Source organism: Ceratotherium simum, chromosome 7 (genome assembly GCF_057802395.1).
Source record: "Ceratotherium simum simum isolate JZ-2026a chromosome 7, ASM5780239v1, whole genome shotgun sequence".
Taxonomy (NCBI): Eukaryota; Metazoa; Chordata; class Mammalia; order Perissodactyla; family Rhinocerotidae; genus Ceratotherium; species Ceratotherium simum.
The window spans coordinates 28,940,884-28,963,222 of NC_141906.1; the positions used below are offsets into that span (position 1 = coordinate 28,940,884).

Consider the following 22,339-nt stretch of genomic DNA (forward strand, 5'->3'; position numbering starts at 1 on the left):
CTACCTGCAAGACATCACCCAGCACCTCGCCCTTCTCCCCGGGTGGGTTCTCCCGCAGCCGGGCCAAATGTTCTTCCAGCTGTGAAAGCTTTCCCTGAAGGATTTCATTCTTCTCTTCAAGGCATTTCTGGGAGTAAACAAGAGCCCCGTGTGAACAGAGGTGGAACAGGCACTGGATTACCACATGAGCCCATGTGAACATCAACAAAATATAGGACCCTATCATCTTATTACCAAGATCTCCTTTTGCCCTGACCTAGGGAAAAATTCTCAGAAACCATGGACCCAGGCCCACGAGGGACCTGACTTTCTAGTGCTAGGTCCAGGGCTAAACTAAGTCATGTGACCTGCTAATTTCTTCTCCCAGGTCGCTCCCTGTCTGGGCATCAACAGCAGCAGTTGCCACAGCCCTCCCTGGTCCTCCTCTCCATTCCCCCCTCTGAAAGTTCACTAAGCACGAGCCAGGCACTGTGCTGCGTGCCTCTCTGAATTTCTAATGCCATTAGTAAGTGGCAGAGTTGAGTTTTTAATAATAGCAACTAATTCACTGAGAGGGTACTCTGCACCACGCAATGTGTTAAGCGTTTTATATGCATTTTACAATGGCTGATGAGGCTGCTACTTGTTCTTTTTCTCACTTACTAACCCTGTAACTCTGGGGCAAGGCACTTAACACCTGAGCTTCAGATTCTTGTTCTGTAAAAGAGAGATAGTAATAGCTACCTCCCAGATCTGTTGGCTGTTCTCATTTTAGGGAAAGGATGCTTAGAGAGAAAGAGGTCAAGCAACTTGCCCAAGATCTACACCTTGTAAACAGCAGACATGATTCAAAGGAGTATTGGACATAAGCCCACAATCTTTCCATTCCAGTGCACTATTAAACCTAACGAGAAGTCAGCTTAATTCCCAAAGGCCCCAAAGAATAGAGTGGTAAATGGAATTCAGCTTTCAACACGTGGTCAAGATTGTGGCCCTGACTCCCCAAAGCAGAGGGTTACCTTGTCCTGCAGGGCTGTGCTGAGCTCCTTCTCGAGATGGGCCTGCTTCTCCACCCACTCCCGAGTGGCCCTGCTGTGCTCCTCTGTCACTTCGTTGAGGGCACCCTGTAGTTGCTGCAGGTGACTGGCAAACTCCCGCAGCTGAGACAGACAAATGGGGATCCCCATCACCAAGGGTCAGAACTGCAACACCACTGTTGTCTGCTCCCTGAACTGCAGGGCTGGATGCCTCTGATCATCCTTCCAACCCTCCTCAAACCAAGCACCACTAATCACATCTTGAATTTAGGACTATAACTCAAAATTTAGGGCCACAATCCAGTCTCTGGCAGCAGTTCATTACAGGATGAGGAAAGGGGCAAAGTGTGCGGGTCTCTGGAGAGACTGACACATAGGACAGGTGCCAGGACATTCTCCTTAACCCTCGCTTGGGGAATCTTCTAGACCAACCCAGCCCCAAGGAGCCTCCACGCAGGGACCAGACCCCTCAACACTCACCTTAAAAGAAAGGTCCCCATTCTCCTCAGAAAGCTGGTTAATTTTGCGATCCATCTGGCTCTTCTCTGTCTTCAGGTCCTGGCATTGCTTCAGAGTTTCATGGAGCCGCATGGTGAGGCTGCGAGGGAGGGGAGCAGTGAGAAGAGAGTGTACCTCCCTACCCTCCATGACAGGGAGCCAGGAAGGAAGGCGGGGAGAACCATACCTCTCATTCTTCTCTCGCAGCTCCTCAAGCTCCCTGGGCTCCAGTGGGCTGGCCGCCTGCTTCTCGTTCAGCAGAGCCAGGCGGTCAATGCGCTGCTGCATCACAGCTATCTGTGCATCTGCCCCGGAGCAGGGGGAGAGGAGGGAGAGTTAGCACAGAACTAAGGAGAGGAGGGAGAAGGAAGAGGAGGCATCCAATCTAAGGGAAAGGGAGGATGGTGGTACGGACAGAACCAGCTTCCAGGAGGTAAGCCTGACAGGCCCAGGGCTGAGCTCTAAGCTCCCAGGCCAGCAGAGAGGACAACATGGGAGGCAGAGGGGCCATTCCTCAGACAAGCCCAGCGCTTCCCTGGATGAAAATCCCAAATGCTGCTCATTCACACACATCTGCCAGTGTGCCAGGCACCCACCCTTCTCAGTCAGGAGCTTGCGGTTCTCAGCCAACTCCAGCTCCAGCTCATCTCTATTATTTCTCTCATCTGCAAGCTGCTTCTTCAGCCGTCTCATCTGGAATTGTGGGGTCTGCAGGATGTCACCCATGGGGGAGACTGGAGAACCTGAGAGGAAGCTGAGGAAAGAGATGGCTCAGATGCCATGGTCAGAGCCTGAGATGTGAGGGCTGAAGCGACCAGCAATAGGCAGGGATGGGGGAGCAGGGTTCTGTGGATGTGAGCACTGGCTGGGAGGCCCAAACACCTGATTTCTGTTTGCAGTGCTACCTCATGCCTCATGAAATGACCTTGAGAAAACTTTTCTTCTCCTTTCTCCAAGTCTTAATTTCTTTGTCCAAAAAAAAGGGGGGAGGGGATGCATTCTGCTTGCTTCTGCAGAGCTGCACTGAGAGAAAAGACTTTAGCGTAATCTCCAAGGAAGAAAAGAATTCCATAAATAGGGAATAGCCTTTGAGAGAGGCCTTCTGCCCAAGACAGATCCCAACCAATTCCCTCAATTAGTACTGGGGCAAATGAGGACATCCCAGACCTACAGAATATTCCAAGCATCCTCTAATGATGTAAGGGGCTGCTCAACAGCTTAGCCTCTAGGATACAGGGATTGGAGGATTGGATGTTGAGGCCCTGTCCCAAGAGAAGAGGCCCAGCACATACTTGTTCCCACTGGAAGAGGCAACCTTCTGCAGCTCTAGGAAGCGAACCTCCCTCTTGGCCTGGTGGCTGGGTGGGGAGAGCTCTTCAGAGATGGTGCTGGAACAGGTGGAAGGGACAGGAGCTGAGGGGAAGGAGCAGAAAAACAAACCACAGAAAGGTTAGTGAGAGAGTGAACAGATTTGCATCTTTATGCAATTTGAGAACTCACCTTAGTGGGAGTGAATCCACAGACACTTATATGTATGCCACAGAGGGAGGCCACTGGGCAGAATCTGAAACCTAGTGTCTGGTTATCCACAGGTCAGTGTCCCTAAGCCAAATCAAGCAAAGGGCTTCCATTTCCACAGATCATCAGTGCTCAAGGAGAGAGCACAGTGCAGTGAGGGTATCCACCACACTCAGAACCTGAACCAAGCACTGATGCTTTTCCCTCAAGCCAACACTGCAGAGGCAGACTGGGAGCCCTGAGCAGGATCTCCCCTCAGCCCCAACAACCTCTCATGTCAGAGCCACTGGCCTCTTTTCTGAACTCCTCCATTCTAAAATCTTGCACTGCCAACACGACCTCCTTCTCAAAACCTTCTCTTCCCTTGGCTCCCAGGACCACTTTTGCCTGGGTCTCCTACCTCTAAGTGACTCCCACTCTGAGTCTCCCTCATCTGCTCCTCCCTCCTCCACCCACCCGCTAAGCCCCCAAAGTTCTGATGGGGCCTCCGTGGGCCAGTGCCCACGGCTTCAATGGCCATCCATACACTGACTTGCAAACCCATTACCTGGCCCAGAGCCCTATCTTGCATTCTAGACTCACATTTCCAACATCTCCGTCTGACGGGCTAATGAGGAACCTAAATATGAGGAACATCAAATTCAGTGGGTGGAAGAGAATTTGCCTAGACCCACGTCTCACGTCCTATCATCATTAGATGGCCTCTTCATCAGAAGACAGGCAGAGCTATCACTCTTTCTATTGTACTTCCAACAAGACAACTGGTAGATTCAGTACCTCTCTGTTCTAGCACTTATTCCTATCATGCTTGCTGATTTATGTATCTGCCTCCTCTCCTAGAACACAAGCTTCATGTGGGGAAAAACCATTTTTTTAAGACTGTGTACTCCCAGCTTCTAAGCCTAGGGTAATGATTGTTTAAAAAATAAAAAACAAAAAAGGTATCTGTGGGGGGTGATCAAAGAGAACCTAACAGCAGACACAATCACAAATAAATGTCCTGCCTAGTTGCTGCCAGGAGCAAGGAGGAGCTCCGTAGGAACTAGGATGACAGGAACAGGGGCCAAAAGTCAACCTACTCCATTATACACACTTTTCCTGAGCACCAACTCTATGCCTTGTGTGAGGCCAGGAGCAAACCCCCACTGCACTTCTTGACAACTCAAGATCCTAGCAGTCTCCAGCTCTGAGAGGAGAATGAGCCCTACTTACCTTTCTCTAAGAAGTTCTCTAGGTCTTCATTCAGGTTTAGCCCATCCTCATGGTCCAGCACAAATTTGAGAATGATGGCTAACTCAGCCTGGGCCAGAGAGAGAGAAAGAGCATCACTTAGGTGTTAAGAAGGCCTAAATGGATGGAGGGCGCCACCCTGGCAGTGCCAGTCCCAGGAGCCTGCTGGAGCCCATTCTTCTCAGAGCCAGAAGCCCCATGGTCCAGCTGAGCACATTCTACTAGAGATGTGTTTACCCCACTTGCTCCTACCCTCTCTCCTCCCCTAAAGATGCACCTGGGGTCAGACAGAGTTCCTGACTTCACTCCTGGCCACAAAAGAGAGTGGGTAAGGAAAGTAATGCAGTCAGAAAGCTTTATGCATAACTATGTTGCCCACTTCCACCTGATCCTCATTGTTGTTCTCTGAGTGAGAACACCTCTGGGGCTCATCCGAAGCTTATCTACCATCTCAGCTGTAAAACAGTCCCTTTTTTGTGTGAATTCCAAAGCTACAGAGTTGATCTGGTTTTCCTGGCCAGTTCTGCTGTAGTTTCTTATTTCTTTAGAATTTCTGTTTCTATAAGGCCTATGACCAGCTTAGAGCAGAGAAAAGGCTGAAGGGAGGAAGAAGCCACACATGCCACTACAACCCCAGCCCCAGAGAGGAGCCATGAGCTCAGTGATTACAAAATGGGATGATTCAACATTTCTACCATTACATGAAAGGCTACAGCTCTCTGGACACTGCCGCACCAGTCACCTACATTACCCACTCTGGCATCCCAGCTGCTTCTGCTCTGGGAAATAAAGGACAGCTGTTCATGCAGGAAGCAAGGCCAACATCAGGACCCATATGGCAGGTAGTTCCTGGAAACCAGGTCAATTCCCTCTATAATGAAGCACATGCACCAACTCCTCTTCGCTTAGGGACCACGAAGAGGGGAGAGGAGGTAACCACTCTGAGCTAGACTGTCATGGTGGACACAGACATTCTCTCACTAATCCTTCCTACTAGAGGAAAGGAGGAATAAATGGAATGGCAGTCTGCATAAAAAATACACACACACACACGTATATGAAGAGAGAACAATTTGTATGTATTATCCAAACACAGTACAGTTACAGGTATAGTTAAATATATACACATGAAAAAGGACTTGGAAGTGTATATTCTTTAAAAGTTAGCAGTAATCTCTGGGAATGAAATTGTTGACAACTGTTATTTCTTTCTTTATGCTTTTCAACATTTTCCAGGTTTTCAATAATGCATGGCTCTAACTACTATAACATAACTTTTTAAAAGAACAATATATGCTGTTTAAAGAAAAACAAATGGGGGTGGGGGGTAAAGCACAGGCTAGGCCTCCTAGGTGGGGTGGAGGCAAAAGGGCTTACCTGAATCTTATATTCAAATTGTTCCCAGTCCCTGGGACTTCTGGAGCTCATGGTGGAGTGGTATAAAAGCAGCATGGTCATCTAGAAGCCAAACACGAGGCAGTCACTGAGTGGAGCTGTCTCTCTTCTCAGTGCCCCACCCCTGGGCTGTTCTAGGACTTTGAGCTATTCTGAAAACTCTTCTAAAACTCCTAGAACTCAGCAGCTCCAGGTCACTGCCCTTAACTGCGCCAGGAAACATTTGATTAAGAACTCAATGCCCACTGTGCAAAAAGCCAGGTGTTGGGATCCCTGCATAGCTAAATTCCTGGACTCATGAAACCCTGGGTATAAAACTTAAGGCACCCTAGGGGCGGGCCTGGTGGTGTAGTGGTTAAGTTCGCACGTTGCGCCTTGGCGGCCTGGGGTTCGCAGGTTCAGATCCTAGGCGTGGACCGACACATTGCTTGTCAAGCCATGCTGTGGCATCCCATATAAAGTAGAAGATGGGCACGGATGTTAGCCCAGGGCCAATCTTCCTCAGCAAAAAGAGGAGGATTGGCATCTGATGTTACCTCAGGGCTAATCTTCCTCACCAAAAAAAAAAAAAAAAAAAAATTAAGGCATCCTCTATAGGCCAGCACCCAGAAACAGAAGAAGGAATGAAGTAGACTGAGCTAAAAAGAAAAATATGACAACAGCTGGGTGAGGCCTGATTCCTGCCAGGTCTCCATCGAGGCCCACAGGAATGGTCTAGTAAACCTCTTTGTCATTAGGTATGGACTCCTAGAATCCTTGTGCTAAATTAGCCTCTGCCTCAGCCAGATGGTTGCCTGGACTACCTCCAACCTCCATGAACCCCAATAAAGCATCCACCACATCCTCTGGGTTAAGAGAAGGCCCTGCGGGTCCTTCCAGTGCCACCCTCCCAACCCCACCAGACCGGGATTCCACAAGTACCTTGGCCAGTTCCAGCTCTGACCCCTCTAACACCTTCTGCACTGACACAAGGCATTCTGGAGAAGAGGGATGTTTTCGGTTTTCTGTAATAACAACAATGTAGAAAACAGGGTGAACTTCCTGGGGACCATCCCTGAGATCATCAGGATACCTCAGAGTCAAAGGAGCAGAAGTGCTGTCTCTGGTGGTGCTAGGAGATGTAGGGCTCCTCACTCCTATGTCCTCTCTCCCCCAACATACATGTTTCCATCTGAAGTTGGTTCTACCCTGGGTCAGTCCAAGGGCCAAAGGGATAGTTCAAGAAGAGAGCAGACGGAATTCACAGCAGCTCTGGGGCATGACATTGCACTCACCTACCCAAACACCAACTCCCACTCAGCACCACAGAGAAGGGAGCCCAGAGATTCCAGGTCACTCTAGAGTCTTGTTCCAACTAAGGTCGCAGAGGAAGCCTGCAGCTAAGTCAGACTAGGACTGCAGACATCTGCTTCTTACGCTGCCAGAGGGTCTGGGCTCAATTACTAACATCTTGCTTTATCTAAATCTATTATCACCTTTCCTATAATTCTCTTGAGGTGGAGATGGCAGATCACTCCCATGTCAAAGATGAGGACTTTGTGTCCACGGCTGTATGAGGGAGGGGAACTGACAAGCACTGTGCTAGAAGCTTTACATGTGTTCTTATTTAATCTACCCATCAACCTTAAGAGTAATTATTATCATCTCCATTTTATAGATAGGGAACCTCTATCCAGAGAGGTCACACAGGAAGTGAGTAGAAGGGCCAAGATCTCGACCTAAATCTGCCTCTGCCCCATACCTATCACCTAAGCAAATAATTCAAAGTTATCTGGGCAAAATGTTTTTCTTGCAAGGAAAAGAGGGTAACATGGATCCTTCCCTTTCCTCCATCTCCTCACAGTGGGGGGAACAGGAGCCCAAGGTGATGAGTCCCCAGAACAGACCCTCTGGCTCTACCTGGATCTCAGAGATGAGCTCTGGGACTGAAGGGACACTCTTCTTCCCTGACTGGTATAGGCGCCACAAGACCCAGGGAAGCTAACCGGGTAGTGCTGATCTCTGTGGCACAGGCTGCGCAGCCTTCAGCCTTTGCTCCTCCAGACATCTGTGAACTGGTTCCTCTGGGCTCCCAAGTCCCAGGAGCTGAGGAAGCAGCTCCTTCCCAGCTAGATAAGAAAGGTGCTTACTCTGCAGAAAACTGCACACAAAGTCCAGTCTCTCTGGCACCGGTTGCTGCAGGATTTGCTGCCCCTCGTCAGTGCCGTGGCTAGAAAAAGAGCAAGTATTAGGACCAGAGTACTTAGCAATCCTTCCCTCCTTGCTACTGCATTACATACTACTTTCCCATTCTTTCAGGCTTGGTCTGCACTGGATCTGGGAGAGAACCAGTCCAGATGCTGAAGGCAGGGGAGAAAATACCAAGACACCACTTAGTCAGAAGGATCTGTGTGGTAGGTGAGAAGCAGGAACTTGAGGCATGCACTCTTCCATCCCATTTGTGAATATAAAAAAGCTCTGTGGGAAGAGGGCCGAAGGACATGGAGGCAGCACAGATGAACAGGAAGCTAGATTCAATAGTCTGGAATGGCTCAACTGTAAAAGGTCAGGAAGCCTGAGAAACGTAGCTAGAGTAAAAGCGAGAAGGGATGATGGAAAGGGAAAAACAGGTCCACAAACCAAAAGAACGGGAGGGAACAAGGTTCTCAAGTGACAGAGAAAAGTTCAACACACATTAGGCTGAAGGCTGAGGTGGCTAAAGCCTCCCAGAGGCCAGGCCAAGGGACAATCACTCTTGACCAGTGGTCATCGCTGTGCATGTCTGTTGAACTGGAAAGGCAAGCGAAGTGCAAAGAGAGCTACGAGGGCAGGGAGGCAGCAGGGGGAGCTCTCTCACAGCCCAGGCCTCCGGCCCGTGGATGCTTTGGCTAAATGCAGTTTCATTTTTGGAGATGAGTATCTTCACTTCAAGTCAGAAAGCTCACACCTCTATCTAGGCTACGGCTGGAGATACGGATTAAAGGGCCTCCTCTTCCTCAGAACCTGAATCTCCAGGTTTCAGTCAACTATATGGAGGGCAGGGCAGGCCCTAGAACCTTCCAGTGCCAGACATCCTGCAAAAGCACAAGCAGCATCCAAGCCAAGATCACAAAGGTAGCTCCCTCCATCTCTCACGTGATTACAAAAACTTCTTCCAAGTGAATCCCTCACAAGCGGCATTCTGGGTAGCTGGTCTGCGATCATGGACTCCTCACAGACTCTTAAAAAAGCCATCTTCCCTACCCACCCACAATCTGGAATGCTGTGACTCCTTGCCTCAGCATAGAGTGGTAATTTACCAAACGGTATTCTATTAGATAAAAATAAAGAGGGTTCTTGAGTTAAATGTTTGAGAAGTGCTGGGTTAAACCAAATTCAACATTTTCTAAAAAAGAGGATATAACATGCATTATTTCCTAAACCTATTTGACCACAAAACCTCTTTTTTCCCACTAAGTCCCTGGGATAAGTAAAGCTGCATGGAACATGCTTTGGAAAATCCTGGTCCTGGAGAAATCCAGCCCATCCTTTAAGACTGTGTTCAAGTCTCAACTCTGGCAGGAAGCCATCCAGAACCACTGCTAGTCACGCCTCCACCCTCCTTCTCAGGAATTCCTACAGCACTCACAGATACAACTGCATCATTTACAACCGACCACTCTAACTGTGCGAGCTGAAACTAGGAATATAGCTGGTTTTCTGGCAAAATGCCTCCACTAAACTTTGCTATTCAAGCCTCATAGATATAAAAGAGACAGGACAGCCTCTTTGCTTCAGGCTATTCACACACAGAAGAACAGAAAGGAAAACTTGTCAGAGGGATTGACTCTGATGAATCTTCCTAGAGAGAAGGCCAAGTGGCCAAGGAACAAGCCCTGTTCAATTCCCACAGCTTCTATCTGCCCCCAATCCTGCCATCCTCCACTGCCTTCCCCTGAGAACTAGGCATTTGATTTAGGTTAGCAACAGCAGTAGCATCATAAATGCAACAGCCAGACACATTCACCAAAAATGTCTGTTTTCCCCAAGAAAAGTTGGTCTGCGCTGTCCTGGACCTGAGATGGAGATTAGGGTTAACCTGGGATTTCAACAGCCCTTCCCTGAAAAAAAAAAAACCACACACACACACACACACTCTCACTCTCTCTCTCTCCCCCCCCGCCCCCCCAACCCCCAGTCCAAGGCTTGGCAGCACCTTAGAGGACAACTTGGAAAATGGACATCTTAAATTTCTGACCCTAAACCTACAGTAGCTAAACCAAGGACACACATCCTTAGGGCTGGACACACCTACTGCTCGTCATTAGGCCAAGGAAATTTATCTCAAAAGCAAAAACTCCTTGATCTATTCTTAGGTAAAAAAAAAAAAAAGCATGCTGCATCCTATTGTATGTTATAACAGGAGGCATATCATACCTGGCTGCCTCTCTTTTGGTGATGTTAAAATTAAACAGTGGGTTAGGTATTGCCAGCCTAATGCTTTTACCAGCCACTAATGTTGGCTGCCTAGATCTACCACTTCACTAGGGTTTGCAAAATAATTATTTTCATTAAGAATTGCAAAATGCTGATTTTTTTTTTTTTTTTGAGGAAGATCAGCCCTGAGCTAACATCCATGCTAATCCTCCTCTTTTTGCTGAGGAAGACCGCCTCTGAGCTAACATCTATTGCCAATCCTCCTCCTTTTTTTCTTCCCCAAAGCCCCAGCAGATAGCTGTATGTCATAGTTGCACATCCTTCTAGTTGCTGTATGTGGGACACGGCCTCAGCATGGCCGGAGAAGCGGTGCGTTGGTGCGCGCCCAGGATCCGAACCTGGGCCACCAGTAGCGCAGCGCATGCACTTAACCGCTACGCCATGGGGCCAGCCCGCAAAATGCCGATTTATAGGTGGTGTACAACTCCACCTATGAAGTATCCTTGCAAAAAAAAAAAAAAAACTTAAGCTAATCAAGCTTAGATCTAATTACCAGTTTATAGACAACAAGGGGAAGAGAAGAACAAGTAAAAGCACCACGATGATGATGCAATTAACAAAATCCAGAATTCAGGAAATTCTACAGGATCAAAAAAAGAAATAGGTTGGGGTACGGAGGTAGAAACAGTAGGAAACAAGATTGGTGGGAAGAGATGATGAAAGCTCTTGCATACCAAGGCTGAAGATTTTAGAATTCAACCTCCTGGCAATAACCAGTCACTGAGGCTCATCAGCTGTGGAGCATCACAATGAAAGCAGAATTGGAGGAAGGCTCTCAAAATCACATGAATACGAATGTCCTGGAATAAGGGCAGATTAGAGAAGAATGAAGTCACGAGGGCCTGGTACTCAGAATGAGGCAGAGAAAGGGATGCGAGAAGTCTCCTAAAGGACAAACTGACTCCTAAAGGACAAACTGAGAGGATGGTGACTGATTAGAAATCAGTGCGAAGGGAGAGGGAGGAACTGAAGATGATGTTGAAAGGTCCTGCCTGGGTAACTGGGAGAGAAAAATGGTAGTGTCTGTACCAAAATAAGAATAGTGACTTCTTTCAGAGGCACTAAGGCAGGTGCTGGTTAGAGCCACAGGGACTTTTAAGAAATCCTAAAAGATATCCTACTACCAATATACGTTTCAAAAGATTAAAAAAAAACAAAAAACAAAACACCTGTCCTGGGCTACTCAGCCCCACTAGACTTTGCTGATGGAGAATATCAACTACATTTTCATTCACTTATTTACTTGCTCAACAAACATTAATTGAAACTAAATCAATGTATTGTCCTAAACTAGGTGCAGAGGACTCCAAGATGACTCAGACTCAGTCTCTGCCTTGACAAGCTCAGTTCTACCTTCCTTCCCTGTCAGTGAGCTGTTGTTTATGAATGGGTGGCCAAACTGCTTCAGAGATGCTGAATCCCCAGTGCCAGTTCCTACCTGCCACGTGTGGAACATTAACACCCTTGACACTTCAGTCTATCCTTGGCCTGAGGGCTCTGTCTACTGCTATCCCTTAAAACAGGGGTCCTCTCCATCTCTGTTCCCCTGGTTCCTTATATTATGGCTAGCCTCTACTTTTGCTTATAGTACAAAGAAGTGAGAGAAGGTCAATTTTGCCCTCATGATTCCTGAAAGTTGATGATACAGGAAAAAGGATGAACTATATGAGCTTAATAACTGCAGGTTATAGCTTGATTCATCTTTGCTTGGTCCCAGAGAGGCTGGCTATTAGGAGGAGGCCCCACTCCACTGATTTCCCAGATAACCCCGAAGTTCAAAGGAAACGTGCTAAAGACACAGATATAAAATGAAGAGGCTGAACTGGAATCCTGGCCACATGACAACACCAAGCTTATTAAATGCTAATCAACCTCACAAAGCAAGTTAATGAGGCAAGTGAAAACCCCAGAAATGCTATAATGGCTTAGAAAGGGGCATATCTAAGCTAACAAATTAGAGATGCAATTTCTAGGTGCTTCTTTTTTCCCTTGAATGTCAGAGCTTCCCCTTTCTTGTTCTCAGCCCTACAGGTTGCAAAAAGGGCTTGTGAGAGAGAGATGAGTCAGGAAATAGGGTTGTAGAAGACTCCCACTGAGACAAGAAGACAGGGAGACTCAGAGCAGACTCCTGGAACACTGTGAGAGCACGGAGACTTGGAAGCTTTTCTGTGCAGCAGTGAGGGAAGCCTTAGGATGGGATAAGGGTGAAACCTCTCCCATAGAGAGACAGTGCCTGGAGGATGAGGTCAATGTGTTTTGCTTCTGGGCCCCACACTGGCTTATGACATCCCAATCCTGCCCTGCTTTCTGGTCACAGTGGTCACTACGGAAAGGGAACAAATGCAGTTCCCATCCCAGCATGCAGCTTCGCTTGAGAGGCTGGAGAGGGATGTGATGCAGACTCACATGCTGTCAATGATCTTGATGAAGACGCTGCAGTCCTGCAGCTGCAGCACAGCATCCACAGGGTCAGCCACCCGCAAACTATTCACCTGCGAGACAAAGGGAAGAGCCTGGTGAAACTGTCATTAAGTGCCAGAAGCACTGTGGTTCGCTCCTTTCCCCAGATGATGACAATTCTCTGCTCACTGTGAGTGCCTAGAGTTGCAGGCTATAGGAATGAAGGGAGAGATGATTCTAGGATTTTTAATTTCAGCAAATAAATGCTGCTGCACTCACTCATCCAGTAACAGCCACCTAGATGCTGCCATCAGAGTTCTTCCTTTGGCTTCAACTAAATAAGAGCTTAAATTCTCCTAGGATGTTCCAGAACTAGGGGTATACTTTAAATATAATTAGGCATAAAATGGTTCTGGAAGGAAACACAAGAAACTGGTACCACCGTTGTCTCTAGAGAACTTGATGGCTGGGAGTCAGAAGTGGAAAAAAAAAAGACTTTTCATATTATAGCCTTTTGTATCTCTTGAATGTTTACATTATAACCCTTTGTAGGGCCGGCCCCGTGGCTTAGCGGTTAAGTGTGTGCGCTCCGCTGCTGGCGGCCCGGGTTCGGATCCCGGGTGCGCACCGACGCACCGCTTCTCTGGCCATGCTGAGGCCACGTCCCACATACAGCAACTAGAAGGCTGTGCCACTATGACATACAACTATCTACTGGGCCTTTGGGGGAAAAAAATAAATAAAAATTAAAAAAAAAAAATCATTATAACCCTTTGTAGCTCAAATTTTTACATTCCAGCCCTTTTTATCTCTTGAATTTTGAAATATCTATTCAAAACATATTAAATATGACATATTTTATATACTCCCACACAGATATAAAATCTTGTTATTAATGCTTTTTAAATTCTTTCCAGACTAAAACTTTGGCTGAGGGAGGAGGGAGAATTGATGGGGAAACAAAATAATTCAAGAAAAAGGGAGGAAGGAAAAGAAGAGCTGGGAATCCCAAAGAAAAACTTCCTGTTCACTTTCTTTGCCTTCAGGCAGGCATCCATCTAACAGTCGTTACCACTAGAAAATCTGCCAGCAGTCACATGCAAATGAATCAGGAACAGAGGTTATTCAACAAGCATATATGATCAACTTCTATAGGAAAACCTCATGAATTCCACAGGCATCAAGTTCAGTAGAAGCCCTGGCTGAAGTTTACCTTTGTGTCACCATGGGAAGGAAGGGTTTGCTAACTCAATCACATGTGCAAGACTGAGGGAGGAAGGAGACTTAGCCTGCTTAAGAACATATTTTTTAAAACTTCAGCATAATGGTTATGTGCAAACGAGTAGATTCTATTGTTTATAAACGTGTTCTTTAAAAGGCACTGGGCTGGGAGCCTCAGACAAGGATTTTAGGTTCAGCTCCTCCGCTAACTTGCCAGAAACCTTTGTTATCAACTTTATTTCTCTCTGTGCCTATTTTCTCACTTGCCATGGATGGAATCCCTACCTCATCTACCTTAAAGGACCAGTGTGGGTTCAAGTGGGATTATGGATGCAAAAACACATTAAAAAATAAAAGTACTAAATGCAAAGCACTATTATGGTTAATAAAAATAACGCAGTAGATCCAGCAGGACTTCTACTTCTTAGCAACTAAATTAGCTGCATGCACTGGAGAATCGAGAGGATTTAAAAAAAAAAAAAAAAATCAATGATTCAGCTACAGAAATGATAGTATTTATTTCAGTTAAATACTTTCATATTAAAAACAACTTCCAGGGCCGGCCCCGTGGCTTAGCGGTTAAGTGCGTGCGCTCCGATGCAGGCAGCCCGGGTTCCGATCCCAGGCGCGCGCAGACACACTGCTTCTCCGGCCATGCTGAGGCCGCGTCCCACATACAGCAACTAGAAGAATGTGCAACTATGACATACAACTATCTACTGGGGCTTTGGGGGAAAAATAAATAAATAAATAAAATTATAAAAAAATAAAAATAAAAAAATAAAAACAACTTCCAGATGGATCTAAATTAAAATAGGTTAAAAGTAAAAAAAAGAAAGTGGAATATAAAATATGACCTCTCATTGAAGTCTTAAAGACAATATATTCATGCCATCTTTTGAGAAAAAACCTTAATCTAATTAGTCAGGAAAGGCCAGTGTAAATTTTCTAGGAAGATTCTGAATATTCCAGGCCAAGATCCCTTTCTATCTGCTGAAAATGAAGGGACTGCCAAGACTTAAGCATTCAAAAACCATCTCAGGGGCCGGCCCCGTGGCTTGGTGGTTAAGTGCGCGTGCTGCGATGCTGGTGGCCCGGGTTTGGATCCCGGGTGCGCATCAAGGCACCGCTTCTCCGTTCATCCTGAGGCCGAGTCCCACATACAGCAACTAGAAGGATGTGCAGCTACGACATACAACTATCCACTGGGGCTTTGGGGGGAAAAAATAAAATAAATAAAATCTTTAAAAAAAAACCATCTCATTTTAATACCTGCAATCTAGGTAAAACATCCAAGGGCTATGATTCTTGTTCACTAATAAGACTGAAAAATCATATCAGTTAGCTGATTTAAAGTCACTTAAGGAATCTGGATTCATCCCATACCAATTAAGTAATAATCCAGCAATAGTTTCTTTCATGGATATAAAAATGTATTTTCTTCCTGTGCATTATTTCGCTCTGAAATGAGAAATCATTTGAAAGTTGAGGAAGTGGAAAAGCTCTTTCATCTCTAGTTAAGAGTATAAAACATGAGAGAGGGCCGAGCTCACTGCAGGACCCTAGGGCTGCCTGTAAGGCTTTCAGGGCTGCTTAAGGTTGTACAATCTTAAAGTTCCCTATAATTTAGGCATTTATTCCCTATAGTTTATTCATTATAATTGCTGTGTACAGAATAATTTCAAGCTATACTTTAAAATAAAATATAAATTTATTTTTACATAAAATAAATTACTGAAAATATGGAAAACAAACAGCCCCACTCATTCTAGTAATTTAATACTTGCACTTTTAGCATTTTGATTTCTTTCTAACCTTTTCTGCCTACGTCATTTTTTTTTAAAACCACAGTCGTAATTGTCACACGTGTATGTGTGTTCTGTGCCACTCTTCTCACTAACATAACAAGCATTATTTCATGTTGCTATAGTGTCATAAAATCCACATTAGCTGCCTAACTTTTGTTTAAATTGAAATAGTCTATGTAACTATATTTTAATTCATGTTTATTGTGATTTTTGAGAAAAGTAGACAAGCAACTGTTAAATAAAACTAGTCTTGTGTCTGTTCTCTGTAACGATAGTAGTCACCATAAAAACAAGCCTAGGACCTAAATAAATAAATAAACTGATCAACTTAAAACAATGTGGCTAAAGGATCCCCCAATGTTTAGTTAATCCACTGAACCAGAGAATGGCTCATGGTCCCCCACAACCCAACCAGCCTTTTCTTGGGGACGAGGGGAAGAGAAGGAAGAGACAATGTTTCTAATATAGATATAAAACACTGAAAAGTAATACAAATATATAATATATAAAATATAATAGAAAAATACCCATTTTAAACTATGCGACTAAAATTTGCACGTATTTCCAACACTGAAGACTAAGAATACATGTTTTGTACATTAAACACATATTTCCTGACTAAAGATTTGAGAGTGATTCAAGACAGTTTTATTAAACCTACCCTTCTCGGAAATTAAAAATTCATTTCCTTTAAAATATTCTACACTTTTTTAAAAAGCTGGCTCTTTTTAATTGGCCCTAATTGTTCAGTAATCAGGGTGACTACTAAAATACCCTGTACCAAGTAGCAAATATTGAAAGCCTTACAGGCAGCCCTAGGGTCCTGCAGTGAGCTCGGCCCTCTCTCATGTTTTATACTCTTAACTAGAGATGAAAGAGCTTTTCCACTTCCTCAACTTTCAAATGATTTCTCATTTCAGAGCGAAATAATGCACAGGAAGAAAATACATTTTTATATCCATGAAAGAAACTATTGCTGGATTATTACTTAATTGGTATGGGATGAATCCAGATTCCTTAAGTGACTTTAAATCAGCTAACTGATATGATTTTTCAGTCTTATTAGTGAACAAGAATCATAGCCCTTGGATGTTTTACCTAGATTGCAGGTATTAAAATGAGATGGTTTTTTTTTAAAGATTTTATTTATTTTATTTTTTCCCCCCAAAGCCCCAGTGGATAGTTGTATGTCGTAGCTGCACATCCTTCTAGTTGCTGTATGTGGGACTCGGCCTCAGGATGAACGGAGAAGCGGTGCCTTGATGCGCACCCGGGATCCAAACCCGGGCCACCAGCATCGCAGCACGCGCACTTAACCACCAAGCCACGGGGCCGGCCCCTGAGATGGTTTTTGAATGCTTAAGTCTTGGCAGTCCCTTCATTTTCAGCAGATAGAAAGGGATCTTGGCCTGGAATATTCAGAATCTTCCTAGAAAATTTACACTGGCCTTTCCTGACTAATTAGATTAAGGTTTTTTCTCAAAAGATGGCATGAATATATTGTCTTTAAGACTTCAATGAGAGGTCATATTTTATATTCCACTTTCTTTTTTTTACTTTTAACCTATTTTAATTTAGATCCATCTGGAAGTTGTTTTTATTTTTTTATTTTTATTTGCATATCATTATCCTCATGATAACTCCTTATGGAAATAATTAAAATATTATTTCCATTTTAAAAATGAAGTGCTAAGAGGCTACGTAACTTGCCCTGGGTCACGCAGAGGCCAGAACCATGAGTCTAAACAAGACTGTCTGACTCCAAGGCCCGTGCTTGTCATCACTACACTCCATAGTCTCTTCTGTTTCTCTGTACCTTTATATTCCCAATGCTCAGTATTATTTGTTCATTTGCCATTGTCTTGGGGAGAAAACATGAAAAACTTAGCAGAAGGATTTTGGTGCAGTAATCAAGAAGGCAACAGGAGGACAATGGGAGCAGACAGAAACATAGTAAAGAATCAAGGAGAACCTTGCCCTATGATCAAAGGCCTGTGAAGACCAAAGTCCTTGCATGTCATTGAAGTTCAGTGTCAACGCTTTAAGTCAGAAAAATGCAGAGGGAGCCAATGGAGACGGGTTTCCACGCCATCCTACACCTACCCTTCCCATGACTGAAAGGGAATATTTACCTCAGAGAACCCTCTTCTCAGCTACACAAGTAGAGTCATGGATCACTGTCAGCAGCAACATCATCAGAAATAATAACACTTAAAAACTAAAGGGAAAGGCAAAGGAAAACTATTCCTAGTCTGGAGATGAGAAGACTTGACATAGCCCTGGCTCCTAGAAAACTCCTCTCGCACCCTCCCAAGGTTCCTGGAGAAGTTTAGCAGACAAAGGAGAGGAAGACCACTCACCCAAGAGAGGAGTGCAGCCGCCCGGGCAGCATGGAGCGTCATCTTGGTGATACCAGACAGTCACTCCAATGCACCTGGAACCCAAGAGAAGAGCATTTAATTATATCAGATATCCATGATGAATGAGGAGAGGGGAAATGGTTCCATTTACTGGCTCCGAACACTTAAATAAATGACTCTTCACTCGGCACTTAATCCACTAAGGCACCATGGGAATATTTAGAGAGCTCAGAGTACACATCAAAATTACTATAAAACTTATCGTGTCAGAGCTGACAGTAAAGAATCCTGCATTTAATTCAATGCCCACAAGCTCTATACACAATCTTTCTGTTCCATAGAAAATACAACATTCAAAGCTGGCCTTCAACCCTGCTCTTTGGGACATAGTGCCCTTAAAACATGGAATAAACGTGGTTTTTCAGAAAGACCTGGGTTTGAATGCAACCACGTGACCACGGTCTTGTGCCCTTGAACAAGTAGCATAACTTCTTTTAGTCTCAGTTTCCTCATCCACAAAATGGGATCCGCAAACACCTCTCTGGGTTATTGTGATGCTTCAAGATAAAGCAGACAAAGCAAATAGCACAGTGCCTGGCACATAGTAGGTATTCAATAAATTATCATTGTCGTTAAGCAGAAAGGTTGATTTGTGGCTCTTTCTGCAGGTACCCAAATTCTACCTAACTAACAATAACTAAGTCCTTGGGGAAAGCTCTCCAAATTCTGGATTTTTATACCCCCCACAGAATTGTCAAAGACATGGTTCAAATGGGGGACTGGATGAAACCAAATCCAATTCTGATGCAGATCCCATGGGACATTTAATGAAAAATTAAGTAATTGTCCTGTTATTCTTACCCCCAATATCCCTTCACATTGGGAATCGGCCATCTGCCTGCCAACCTGCCCAAGAGACCACAGACCTGGTGACTGACTATTCCCCAACACCTTCTAGCAGTCTCCACAATTTCCACAAATATTCAGGAGAGAAACCAGCCTCACCCCCCACCTCCTGTTATAGGTGCTCAGAGTCACTACTCTCCAAGGAGGAACAAGAGTGGTAAGAGCCACATCACCTGTAACTCTCCCCACATGTTAGCATCTCCAAGGTGTGGGTTCTCTGGAACCAACATTTGCTAAGCACCTTCTGTATACAAAGTGTTGGGGATAAGAAAGACATTCTTGTTCGTAAGATGCTCATGGTCTAGTAGGGGAAAAGAGATACATAAATCCGATAATCCACTCCCCATCATCTCTTAGTCCTTCCTATGTAAGTATACTCTGCTTATCAACCAACCAAAAAGGGTTATTTTCTTAGTCCTTCCATATGTTCATCTTGTGCTGGAAGCTATGTGGGAAATGGGAGACAATAACATGGCTCCTGCCTTTGAGGGGCTTACAGCAGAGTGAGGAGTGAAATTAAACATGAAGCATTAAATAAGAGAAGAAAATAATTAAATGCTAAATATAACTAAATGCTAATTATAATTGCTTCCTGACCCAGCAAAACCCAACATGATTCAACCTGTCATACCAACATCACAGTCTTGGAAATAAGCCAATTCACCTGGGCTTTGGCAAAAGTACAGGGGTTAAGGAGGCTCTCAAGAGGGCAGCGAAGCTAAGGGGCCTAAGTGTTCCTCAGTCTTGGATGATTTTCACCCAGCATGGCCTATCCATGGGCACTGACTGCCTAGCTCTTGGGGCCAGGCAAGGATGAAGGCAGATGTCCTCAACTACTGCACTGCAAAAAGGCTCTGCTCGTGGTGAGCCAGCCTCAAGATAGAGGGCCCATGCTTGGCCCTTACGGTGATGGTGGCAATGGCCAAATGCTCTACTAGGGCTTCTTTAAAAAAAAAAAAAAAAACAGTCTGTGCTATTCAGGAACAGGGAAATGAGGCCCAGATCACCTCCTCCTCATCCCCACTGCTGCCTCTAGAAGACGTGCTGTCCTTTTGATGAGGCCCAAAACTTAAGTCAGAAATTTTATTTGCAACTAGAGGTAGATTTTGCCCCCTCTGAGAGATTCCACAGCTGTGCTGCTAAAAATGACCTGAGGTTTAACCAACCTCTTCCCTTCACCTCAGACGCAAAACATACAACCCTTATGTCCTCCCAGGGGAGACTGTCTAAAACTAGTTGCACTGCTCAGGAAAACTGGTATCAAGGCCAAATGCCTTCTTCTGTGCTCCCAGGGCACAATAACAGGAGGAATTCAATACTCAACAAGAGGAATTCCAGAAGGACCTTAGCTCAAAGCCCATAGAGGGGCACTTTCTCAGAGACAGGACACTGGGGTGACAGCCTTTAGGACAGCCTAGCCATTCACTCTTCTCTGGGTAATGAATGATTGAAGCCAGTGGCACAGCTAGTCCTCGGCACTAGGACTACGGCTTTAAGCAGGCCTTGGCTTGGAACTGGAGGGCTCCCAGCCAGAGCACCATCCTCCCCACCCTCCCCCTGAAATCTGAGGCAGGCCCCACCCAGAAGACTGGGTGATGGTGATGGAAAAACAGATTCCCGCGATTGTAGCCTGGAACAATTTCACAGAAGGATCTGCTGAGATCCACTCCAACTTAATCAGGCACCCTCGCCCCCTCCCAGCCCTGCAACCCCCAATCAACAAACAAACAAACAAAACCCTGGAACATAGGCCCTCTGAGGGCACCTTCAGAGTTCCTACCTACCTGGTTCTTTGAAAAGAAGTACCCCCAGAATCCAAAACAGAGGCTTCACAGAGCTGATAATACACTCTCTCTTTTCCCTGGGTTCAAGAAGGAACCAAGACACAGAAGCAGCTGCCTTATAAACAAAAGGCCTTGCATCCTCTTTACATTTTCAAAATTGACATAATGTAACTCCCTGACATCAGGACCAATTACACTTAACAGTATCCCCTCTATGGTTCCAGCGAAGATAAATCAAGACAAGGAAAGGAAGATAAATCAAGACAAGGAAAGCGATACTCAGGAGACACACAGCAATCTGGTCTGCACTCTCTCTGGGTCTTAAAGAGTTAAAACCTAGCCGTGGTTTCCTACCAGGCTGAAGCTAATGCAAACCACCTGCTCAGATGCAAGGACCAGGACCAGAGGGTCAGGTTGCTGAGCTCTGGGGTCTATTCTGGAAAAGCTTCAGTTTTAAGGGTGGACCAACGGATAGGCCAAAGGGTCTGAGTTGCGGCAGCACTGCTCTCCCTACCCCGCCCCTCAGCCTAGGTGCCAGCTACTTTTGAGACTGCCTCTTCAACTTACTGCCTGCCGAAACACCAGCCCTACCTCAAGATAACACCAAAGTGACCTTTGGTCCCAGAGAGCTGCAAACTGTACTGATCACTCAGCTTACGGGCTCTTGCCTCCGCTGAACCCTCATTCTCCTAGGTGTTAACTCCCACTTGCAGAATTTCAGGGCCCAAAGCCCACACAAACTCCCACCTCAAAGGGTCCTTCTCCAAGCCCTGCCCCTCTCTACCCTAGGGTTCCAGAGGCCCACAAGCTCACAGCTCATAAGGAAAATGGCCGTCCCATCTGTGTGCCCATGCTCAACAGTAAGATTTACCAGTACTTACCCTGACAGCCTGCCTGCCTGTAGCCATGAGAATTCCCTGCTGTGTGCGCCTTTCTAAAAGGGATACTCCCACCATCTGAGAGACAACCCCCCCCCCACATCCAAAGAGTGAACATCCTAATCTTGAGGGTGTTCCTCTTCCTCTGACTCTGGGAGGGATAGGTCAGGAGGCACAGGCAAGCAAGCAGCCAGACCTCACCTGGCAGGTCACCCCAGTGGAGCCCAGCAAAGACCAGGCTATGTTGCCATAGGCTAACTCGTCATAAAGAACAGAACAGAAAATATCTTGCTGGGGCATCCCCTGGCTGGGAGGAGGTAAAAGGCCCAAGGACCAGCAGCTCGAAGAGAAGCCAAGGAGGGGAAAACACAATCCTTTTCAGCTCCTGGGGAGTCCTGAGTAGGCTGTCTCCTCCAAGTCCAAAGGGTTTCTCTGCACTCCTGAGGTCAGGGAAAACGAACAAGCTTGCTGGATGTATTCCCTGGGCCCCCTAGAGGGACTAACTCTGGACTCAGGCAGCCCCCTCTTCACACAGACCATCCCCCCTCTCTGTGTAGCCTAGAATTTGGCCCAGAGCCCTGGGGAGGAACAAGGAAAGGACTGCAAGGGAAACCAAGATTTCCCTGGTGTCTTCAAAAGTGGCTTACTGATATCTGCCCTCCCCCCCACACACACTCTGTAGGGTCCAGATCAGAAGGATGTGGGCAAAAGGGCTGCAATCAAAACTAGACCTGGGGCCTACAGGCACACACTGCACACGCACGCACACCTCCCGCCCCCCAGCCCACTCTAGCAGTTCATCAGCACCTGCCCCCGCTGCTATATTCACACACCCTGGTCCCTACCAGCTGGCAAAATGAGCCATTTTCA

The 22,339-nt window shown here is 45.8% G+C and overlaps 1 protein-coding gene across 7 annotated transcripts in view; it reads right to left on the minus strand.

The window, feature by feature from the left end:
- The window catches only part of NUMA1 (nuclear mitotic apparatus protein 1), a 65,662-nt gene that overhangs the window by 13,796 nt on the left and 29,527 nt on the right, over positions 1-22,339 (minus strand). For 6 of the 7 annotated variants that reach the window (XM_087433378.1, XM_087433379.1, XM_087433380.1 and 3 more), the window contains exons 2-13: positions 17,902-17,975; positions 12,519-12,604; positions 7,787-7,866; positions 6,579-6,661; positions 5,640-5,720; positions 4,245-4,332; positions 2,807-2,927; positions 2,111-2,268; positions 1,702-1,819; positions 1,497-1,614; positions 999-1,139; positions 5-127 (exon numbers count right to left, since the gene is read on the minus strand). In XM_087433378.1, the coding sequence (XP_087289504.1) occupies positions 5-127; positions 999-1,139; positions 1,497-1,614; positions 1,702-1,819; positions 2,111-2,268; positions 2,807-2,927; positions 4,245-4,332; positions 5,640-5,720; positions 6,579-6,661; positions 7,787-7,866; positions 12,519-12,604; positions 17,902-17,943 (1,239 nt within the window). In that variant the 5' untranslated portion in view covers positions 17,944-17,975. The remainder of the gene's footprint in view (positions 1-4; positions 128-998; positions 1,140-1,496; positions 1,615-1,701; positions 1,820-2,110; positions 2,269-2,806; positions 2,928-4,244; positions 4,333-5,639; positions 5,721-6,578; positions 6,662-7,786; positions 7,867-12,518; positions 12,605-17,901; positions 17,976-22,339) is intronic. The other variant, XM_087433382.1, reaches the window with a different exon arrangement.